We start from the raw sequence: 10379 nt of genomic DNA on the forward strand, positions 1-10379 counted from the left end.
GGTGTTCAAGGCCAGGCTGGATGAGCCTTGAGCAACCTGATCTAGTGAGGAGCTGTCCCTGCCCAGGGCAGGGGGTTGGGACTGGATCATCTCTAACGTCCATTCCAGCCCCTAAATTCTATGACTCTATGACTTGCCTCTGTATCACATACAACACAAGTCAGGTGCCCTTAGGAGTAGGAAAGTCTTTCATAAGAAATAGTCTTACTATTTGGAACTAGTGTAATTCTACAGGGCACAGACTCAAGCTCTGCCAGGGGAGGGTTAGGTGGATATTAGGAAGAGATTTTTTACAGGGAGAGTGATGAGAAAAAAAAAAGGCATTGGAATGTGCTGCCCAGGGAGGTGGTGGATTCACCATCCCTGGATGTTTTCAAGCTGAGACTGGATGTGGCACTTAGTGCCACGGGCTAGTAACAACAGTAGGGTTGGACTTGATGATCTTGGAGATCTTTTCCAACCAGGTTGAGTCTATGATTCTAATTCAGAAATAGCCTAACTTCATATGCAGAGATGAGAATGTTTTAGGTCACTAAATAAAAGGTGAAATTAGTAGAAACGGTGCTACAATTTAATATAACAAACAGGTTGAGACTATTTCTCTTACATAAAATATTCCAATGGTACAGTAATTCCCAGGTTTTTAAAGAAGTGCTGCAATTTAATATAACACACAGGTTGAGACTATTTCTCTAACATAAAATATTCCAACGGTACAGTAATTCCCAGGTTTTTAAAGAACTCCTGTGAATAATTGTCCTTTTGCTCTGGCAGCTGAAACAAATAGAAGTTAGATGTAAAATTTGAAGCCAGGAAAGAATTTTTCATAAGTTTAGGCTTCTTTTTTGCCTGAGGTTTTTGCTCAGGACAATGTCTATTATGAGCTCTTTGCTAAAATTTCAGCCCTGCTATCTGGAGTCAGCAGAACCCACATGCCCCAGGCAGCAGCACCACAGCAGCCTTACCTGCCTTTGTGATCACAGTGAATTACAAACTCCCAACACATCTCACACTACATTAAGATCACACTGTGCATGGTCACAGGTTTCTGAATCAGCAAGAAACTTACTCAAATGATACGTCTGCTTTCAACATACTCTTGATCCTGTCAGTTATCTTCACACAGCCACATTTTTCCTATTCTACTTTCTTCCAGCTTGTTTTCCTACTCATGAAGTCTGCTTGTACTTGTAAATAAACAGCATCGTGTGGGCCAAAATTTAAATGTCCATTACACCAAAGAGCACAGATGACACAGAGGTCTAAAATAAAAAGAAAGACCTTACACTGTTACCTAAAACATTCAAATTATGGCAAGCAAAGTTTGCAGCTTTAGGACAACCTCAGGGCAGATTTGGGTAGGAATATTTTTGAGCTATAGCTACACCTAAAACATTGATGACAGATCTAAAAATAAAGGTTGCAGCTGGGGCTGAGCTGAATGATGGGAGAAAGATCTTACTATTTTAGAAACTGGAAGATCCTTGCAGCAATTTATCCCAATACATAAGCTAATGCTTAGCTTGAAATGTGGAGTAATCACATCCACTCTGGGGGAGAGAGAAATCTGTTCTTGGACAAAATATTGGCAAACAGCATGTTTGGAGGCTGTGCCAGGGTTAAGTGACATGTACTTAAGCTCTTTGTCCTACTGCTTTGTCCAAGAGTAGAGCAGAATTCCAATTTATTCCAAACAATTTGGCAAACTGAAGTGGGAAGGGGCAGGGAGAGACAGAACACTGCACAGAGCTCATGTTTAACTAAGTCTATATGTCAAAGCAGCCAGAACATGTGATTAACAAGTAAAATCCTGACTCGTTTTCTATCATTTTTTTTCAGCGAGCTCAGTTCTAGAAGGAGAAGAAAGTGCAACAATTGATTTCAGAGACAAAAATGTCACAGAATTTGAAGAACTACCAACCCTGGTGAGTATATATGATGCTAAATAACAGTTCCTTTAAGTCACCTGCCTGTTCACTGCCTCTTCCAGTCCAGTATGTCTCAATCAGCTTCTGTGAAACCAAACTGGCAACCTAGTGTCAAAAACCTCACTGAAGAGAGACAGTTCTGCAATGTTCTGTAGTCCTCTCCTACCCCTTTTGCTGTCCTACTGAGAGGTCATCTGATGAGAAGCCTCTAGCTGGGAAGATAAATCAGCTTTCCTTGGTTTGCCTTGTCACTGTAGAGAAGGCAAAGGTGACAGGTGACAGGTAAAGAAACATCCACAGAGCACCTGACAGAGCAGGAAATTTAAATGCTACTTCATCCACATAGACTGTGTGGACTGAGGTTTTCTTTTCCCTCTTTCCCCCCCAGTTCTTGTAGTTGCCCACAAGACTACAGAATGTAACAAATCTCTTGCAGTTTGGAGAGCTGATGACCACAGAAAGTGCATTTGTCCCGGATGAAGAGAGTAACAATTCTACTGTGTACGAGGTTAACACAGAAAGTGCTGATGGTAAAAACCCTTTCATTTCTACTTTTATATATTAAAATTCTCCTACCATCTACTAAATCATATCTGGAAAATTCAAATACCAAGTTTAAGGCGCTCTCTGTGTAGACACAGAATAGATCACTCAGAGCACTGCTCTCTGTGTAAATAGACACAGAATAGATCACTCAGAGCACTACACTCAGAGCAAGGTGAAATTTTATGGGCATAATCAACCTCAGACAATCAAAATCCAATTTCTGTCTTAATTTTAATTATTTTACACCAGGTATATCCTTATTGATCTTAATTTAATCACACTTAAGTTTCACAAGTATATATTAGAACAATTAGGTTTGCATTTCTATTACTTTGGAGCTCTTTTTGCTCCTTCTCCAGTCCCTTTGGTTTGCATTTCTACTACTTTGGAGCTCTTTTTGCTCCTTCTCTTTCATTTGCTCCTTTCCTATCAAGAAGACACACTACTCACAGCCCCCAACAGCATTGAGAGAGAGCTGGGAACAGTTTTCCTTGGATAGAGCATTGTAAACTGGATTGCAAAACTCTGTACAAAGCAGAGGGAGTAATTATTCTCTTTCTGGTTTTCCAGGTGAAGCGAGTGGGGAGCCAGAGAAAACAGAAAAAGGTATAAAATAGAAGAGTTGCTTCTAAAGACACGGGGGAATGTAACTGCCAGGGAATTCCCTTCCAGAGGAACCACAACCTACACCCTGAACTGCCTCCCCTGGGTCACCTGATCACTGTCTCCATATCCACATCCATATGGAGCTCTCCAGCCCACACTGCTGAACTTCCCAAACCCACTTCCAAGTTCACAAGATAGAAAAACCTTTCCCAAAAGAGTGGGATGCAGCAGAACAGTATCACTTTTCTCAGTAGCCCCTTATCAATGGGCTCCATAAGAAACATGCTAACATTCCCAATTGCTTCTTTCAGGTGGTCTGGAAACAATTGCACTGGTTGGAATAATTATTGGAATTGTAGTTGCAGTTGGAATCCTTGCTGGAATAATAATTGCTGTTGTAAGGAAGATGTCAGGCAGGTACTCGTAAGTAAATTGCTACTCAGGCTTTTTGGACAAACATCACCCTCTGAGCAAGGTCACAGGAACCACTTGGGAAATGTCTGATGTTCCTATTTTGACAAAATTTTCTATTTTCCTGTTATACAATGCCTCAGACTCAGCAGGAGCTGCCAAGGTGATGTGAGGGATCTAAACCCACTCATGTGCTTCAGGAGAATTTCCCACCTAGTGCACACATACTGTTTTAGTATTATAACATATGTATTCTGTAATATCAGGTGCATGGGTTTGGATTAGCTACTGCACAGGGGGAAAATTCGCCAGGAATTACAGGATTTCTGTTAATTTCTTCTGGTAATAAACTTCTGGTGGTGGATACAGGAACAGTGTGGTCAGCAGGACCAGGGAAATGATTCTGCCCCTGCACTCGGTGCTGGTGAGGTCACACCTTGAATCCTGTGCTCAGTTCTGGGCCCCTCAGCTCAGGAGGGACATTGAGGGGCTGGGGCAGGTCCAGAGAAGAGCAACGAGGCTGGGGAAGGGACTGGAGCACAAGTGGCATGAGGAGAGGCTGAGGGAGCTGGGGGTGTTCAGCCTGGAGAAGAGGAGGCTCAGGGGAGACCTTCTCACCCTCTGCAACTCCCTGCCAGGAGGTTGGAGTCAGGTGGGGGTTGGTCTCTTCTCCCAGGCAACCAGCAGCAGGACAAGAGGGCACAGACTCAAGCTCTGCCAGGGGAGGGTTAGGTTGGCTATTAGGAAGAGCTTTTTTCCAGGGAGAGTGCTCAGGCACTGGAATGTGCTGCCCAGGGAGGTGGTGGATTCACCATCCCTGGAGGTTTTCAAGCTGAGACTGGATGTGGCACTTAGTGCCATGGTCTAGTGACCACGGTAGGGTTGGACTCGATGATCTTTGAGGTCTTTTCCAGCCTGGATGATTCTATGATTCTCTGATAACACTTACTGGATAACACGTGATCTCTCCCTTATCACCATGGATATTTGTGGAAGCTGTTTTCTTACCAACAAGATTCACTGGTGCCACACAAGCCAAAAGTGCTTTACAAACTGCAAAATGTCAGAAAACCCCATGACATGTAACAGATTCTGTGCACTCAGCATTAGGAGAAAGCAAAAGAGGAAGTGGGAAGAGAAATAGGGTGGTGATAGGAAAGACAGAGGGGGATGAAAAGAGATCATCTAACTAACATTTGGGTAAGGATGAGCAATAAAATGTCTGTTTTATGTTTTCCAGGCCCTGAAAGCAGATGAAACAAGCAACCATGCCATTCCATGCCAGAAAACACAAGTGCTTCTTATTTTATAAGGACTAAAGACTATTCCTCTATTGGTGTGAGAAGATGATCCATGGAAAATATGGTCAAAGAATTGCAGATCTATGGGGATCCCACACAGCTCTAAGCACCACCCCCACCCCCTGATTACAGATCATGGGACATTTCATAAGAGTTTTACTAACCAGGATTTTACTAGAAGAAAAGAGTTTGCAGTAAGAAAAAAACCTGCAGCAAAGAGATGTGCAACTGAAATGTGACTTGCAGGTAATACATGTTGGGGTTTAAATGCTACCAAAGATTATTTCACATTACATTTTATATATTTCTTTTAAAAAAAACCCAAACCATATCCAGAATCTTGTAACTGGTTTTGGCTGGTTAAGTGCTTGTGGCATGTTTGTCTACCACGTGGTGTATCAAAGAGGAGGAATTAGCTTCAGTGAGAAATACTTATTTACAAAGTAAGAAAATACTGGATATTGGAAGCTAAAATCTTTCTACTATTGATACAGATTTTCTGTTCTTGATACTTATATTATTATGTGGCAAAATCTGGTAGGCCTGGCTGGAACTGACCTACCAGCTGTAAGCTTGCTCTCTTCTGACTATTGCATCAGGAATTTCCTGCCTTCTCTTGTGGCAGAGACGTGCAGGGATTGAAATACACATCCTGACTGAAAGGGTGCTTGGAAAATACCCAGTTTTGATGGGTCACTTTAACCAGTTACTCAGCACACTTTAGAGCTGACAGGTAGAAGCTTTTCAATTAGTGTATACAATTTTTTTCTCCGTAAGTGTCTATTTTCTAAGTGTATAGTTGATCTGTTTGGTAACATGTACAACACAAGGGCAGAGTGTGTCACTGAGGTGTAAAGCAGCTTTGGAGTCTGCAGCTTTCCTGTGGCATATTTAGTGCAGCAGAACCTAAATGTACAGAGCTCTAAGGCTTTGCATGTTAAGTGGCTGCAGGGCATGAGGTTCTCTAAATTTTGAGGCACTTATAGTGTTTGGTGTAAAAATCCTGATAATCCATAGGCTAAATAATTGCTAAACATGTCAACCTATCTGTATTTGCTTTTCTGTTTCTGTCATGTGCCATGAGCTATCATATCAATCTAAGCTTTGGAAATAAAAATTATAATATAAGTTGTCTTATTTTATAATAATTGTTCTTTGTTTTCTTGAAAAAAATTAAAATATTTTAAACTTCCTTTAATTTTCCTAACTTCTTTTGCTCCTTGTCAGTGAAATGTCCTCAATAAACTCATTTGACTTTGATAAATGAAACTATAATTCTGTTCTGGTGTCCTCAACATAAGAAGGACATGGAACTGTTGGAGCAAGTCCAGAGGAGGCCACAAAGTTGATCAGAGGATTGGAGCATCTCCCCTGTGAGGACAGGCTGAGGGAGTTGAGGCTGTTCAGCCTGGAGAAGAGAAGGTTGTGTGGAGACCTCAGAGCAACTTTTCAATCTCTGAAGGGCCTACAAGGAGCCAGAGAGGGACTCTGTGTTAGGAACTGCAGTGACAGGACAAGAGGCAATGGGTTCACACTGAAGGAGGGAAAGTCTAGGTTGGATGTGAGGAAAACGTTTTTCCCTGTGAGGGTGGTGAGACACTGGCACAGGTTGCCCAGGGATGTGGTGGCTGCCCCAACCCTGGCAGTGTTCACAGCCAGGTTGGCTAAAGCCTTGAGCAACCTGATCTAGTGAGGAGGTGTCCCTGCCCAGGGCAGGGGGTTGGGGTTAGATGATCTATAAAATCCATTCCAACCCCTAAATTCTATGATTCCATGATGATTCTATGAAAACTAAACACATGAATAAAAAATGATTCAGAAGTCTTTAGTTAGTTCCTGAGCTGATGTAATGAGGAACTGTGTGAGCACAAGTAGTAAGCTTTAGCTTCATGTAAATTCATGTGAAAGCAGAAATATTACAGCTGTTTCTTGTGGCAAAAAATTGTAATTTCTGCTACTCTAGTTTTAACAATTTCTTGTCTGAACTGGGAACTGCCGCATAAGATGCACTTAATGCCTGCCCAAAAAAATGACAGATGGGATTATGAATTATTCAGCCATTGTTGGGAATAGTACAGCTGTCATCAGCTTCTTCTGCACCAGCTCAGTTGCTGTTAACTTGCAAACACGACCAAATGAGAAAACCATTCTTATGGCAGCTCTGAATATTGGTTAAGCCAAAAGCAACAAGATCCCCCATCTGAAAAATGCATAGCACTGGAGCAGACAACGTTTCTGGGCAGTTCTGAGGCTTCCTGGATCATGGACAGAACACCAGTTGAACAGCCAGGACTCTGCTCAAGAACACTGTGCTTTGCTCCTACTCAGCATCTCTCAAGAGGAGCCATTTTAGCTTCATAATATGCATCGCAGTATGTTAAGGGCTTGGGATGGAGCTTAGAGATGATCCAGCCCCAACCCCTGCCCTGGGCAGGGACACCTCCCACCAGAGCAGATTGCTCAAGGTTTTAGCCAACCTGGCTGTGAACACTGCCAGGGTTGGGGCAGCCACAGCCTCCCTGGGCAACCTGGGACAGTGTCTCACCATCCTCACAGGGAAAACACTTTTTCCTAATATCTAATCCAAATTTTCTCTCTTTCAATATATCCCCATTACTCCCTGTCCAATCACTACAGTTCCTAACACAGAATCCCTCTCCAGTTTCCCTGGAGCCCCATTAGATCCTGGAATGTTGCTGTGAAGTTCCCACACAACCTTCTCTTGAGGGTAAAAATGAACCCCTAGCCAAACAGCCCATGCTTCACTGAATCATTTGGGGACTTCCAGCACTGGAGACTCACTATTAAATATTGGGCTGTACTAAATCTGAACTTGCAAAAATGTGAAGACAATTTCCCTCTGACTGTCAGCTGGAGTACAGGATCCTCAGGATATGACTAAAGAAAGCAGAACTCCGTTATTGTGTCACAATGAAGAAACAGCAACTGCTGCTGCACTGATCCACTTAATCTCCTGATGATTCATACACCTTGCTGCCTGGAAATCTCAAGTGTAGAACATTCCAGTCAGCTTCAAGCAAACCTCAAGGCCTGTTCATGAAAATCTTGTCCATATTTGTTAAGTATTTATGTGTTACTGGAGAATTCTTTAATTAATTAACCTGTAATTTCATGATACAAACATTCTAGAAATGCAGACTAAAAATCCCCACAGAGATCTGTATTTGGTATGAAACTCTTGCAGCTTCTGTGGCTGAGCTGTCATTGCTTTGCATTATCCAGCTCCACATTACTAGTCCAGGACTTCAAAGATAGCTTGAGCACAAGCTGTGTGGTTTTGGGTAGAATTCTGGGGAAGATGGGATCTTTTCTGTATTGTGAGAAGTCAAACAGCACATTGTCCCAGGGCAAATCCTTCTGTGAGCTGCAATGAATGAGCAGTACACATGCCTGCAGAACCAAGGCCCAAGGTCAGGAGACTTCCTATGCATGAGAACACATGAGGAAACAACAGCTCCATACTCTCACCAGCTGGCAAAGTTTGACTGTTATTCACAGGGAACAACACTCAATAAATCAACACTCGCTTTTAACTCAAAGTCCTCACTCCTGATCACATTCACTCCTTTATAGTTAGTGACAATGATGTTCCCCTTTGCAGTTTGGCTTTGAGTCATGAATGTGGCTCTCCCAAACAGACAGACAGGCACCAGGCTTCCTGTGAGAATGCCAGATGTCACTAAAAAATATCACAAACATTGTTGTCCCTTGCATTTGTGTCTGTGGGGAAGATACAGAGCAGTAGTAACTATGAAAGCAGTGACTTGATACATCAATATTTAGAATAGTCCTGGACATCAGCAATTCTTACATGAGTACATTTAAGGCAAGTCTTTACTGTAAAAACAGAAAATGGCAGAAGAAGGAATTCAATAAAACCAGCAATACTGAGTGATGAGATTGACTTGCTGCAATAAATTTAAGAAGTGTTCATTTATAGCTAAATACCAATTAAAACATGCAGCAGTTGGTTATTTTAGGAGCACTGCACTGTGCCATTGCTAATATCTTAACCACAGCTTGTTTCATTAAGAAGTAAGAACCACCTGCACATTCAATTAAGCCAATTGAACCCTGGGCTGCATCCAAAGGAGTGTGGCAGCAGCTCAAAAGAGGTGATTCTTCCCCTCTGCTCTCCTGAGACCCCACCTGGAACACTGTACACAGTTCTGGTGTCCTCAACATCAGAAGGACATCAGGAGCAAGTGCAGAGGAGGCCACAAAGTTGATCAGAGAATTGGAGCATCTCCCCTGTGAGGACAGGCTGAGGGAGTTGGGGCTGTTCAGCCTGGAGAAGAGAAGGTTGTGTGGAGACTCAGAGCAACTTTTCAATCTCTGAAGGGGCTACAAGGAGCCAGAGAGGGACTCTGTGTTAGGAACTGCAGTGACAGGACAAGGGGCAATGGGTTCAAACTGAAGGAGGGAAAGTCTAGGTTGGATGTGAGGAAAAAGCTTTTTCCCTGTGAGGGTGGTGAGACACTGGCACAGGTTGCCCAGGGATGTGGTGGCTGCCCCAGCCCTGGTGGTGTTCAAGGCCAGGCTGGATGAGCCTTGAGCAACCTGATCTAGTGAGGAGCTGTCCCTGCCCAGGGCAGGGGGTTGGGACTGGATGATCTTCAAGGTCCCTTCCAACCCCTAAATTCTATGATTCTGTGTTTAACACCTCTGTGAAGCTTTCAAACTCAAAAGCACTGAGGTATATCATTCACATGAGAATGGCAAGTACTGCCTTGATACACAGATGAACTGACCTGCCAAGGGTTGTAACACAGGTAAGGGCAAAGCCACCAGCCCAGGAATCTTTAAACATTAAAACGTTAGTCCTGTCACAGCTTCATATGGATTCAAATGAAGTGACGATCCATGATTATTTATGACAACATCATCCTTAATATTCTTTAATAGAAGATAAGAACAAAGGACACAGACCAAAAAAGCAACTTGCTGAACCTGCAAGACCCTCAGGTCAGCATGCTTGGGTTGCTTTTGATGAAGAACCATTCCAGCTAAAAATAATTTCTCCTCCACCAGCTGAGGTTTTGCAGTGTAGTTGCTACTGAACCAATGCAATTTGAAGTTTGAGTCATAACTGGCCTACATCATGCCTGAAGTCATTGTTATCATAGAATTTAGGGGTTGGAATGGACCTTGCAGATCATCCAGTCCCAACCCCCTGCCCTGGACAAGGACACCTTCTCACTAGATCAGGTTGCTCAAGGCTCATCCAACCTGCCTTTTTTCTCACATCCAACCTAGACTTTCCCTCCTTCAGTTTGAACCCATTCCCCCCTGTCCTATCATTGCAGTGCAGTTCTTTATTACATATAGTTATAGCTATTTATACTCAACCACTTTACTAGCTCAAGTATCACATTAGCCATACTCATCCTTTTGCAGCTTTTTAAAGCCAAATTATTAATCATACTGAAATTCTCAGCATTTTGTTTTGTTTGACAACCCCTGACGGGTGCAGAAGGCAAGAGGGATCTGTAACTTAACCCCAGGTGCCATAATTTTATTACATATAGTTATAGCTATTTATACTCAACCACTTTACTAGCTCAAG

General features: G+C 42.8%; 1 protein-coding gene across 1 annotated transcript in view; it reads left to right on the forward strand.

Moving 5' to 3' along the window:
• The window catches only part of PDPN (podoplanin), a 17084-nt gene extending 13577 nt beyond the window's left edge, over nucleotides 1–3507 (forward strand). The window contains 4 exon segments of the mRNA XM_009069209.1: nucleotides 1840–1925; nucleotides 2317–2458; nucleotides 3045–3080; nucleotides 3392–3507. Of these exon segments, the coding sequence (XP_009067457.1) occupies nucleotides 1840–1925; nucleotides 2317–2458; nucleotides 3045–3080; nucleotides 3392–3507 (380 nt within the window).
• Nucleotides 3508–10379: the final 6872 nt, after the last annotated feature.

This window comes from Acanthisitta chloris, unplaced genomic scaffold (assembly GCF_000695815.1).
Source record: "Acanthisitta chloris isolate BGI_N310 unplaced genomic scaffold, ASM69581v1 scaffold13382, whole genome shotgun sequence".
Taxonomy (NCBI): domain Eukaryota; kingdom Metazoa; phylum Chordata; class Aves; order Passeriformes; family Acanthisittidae; genus Acanthisitta; species Acanthisitta chloris.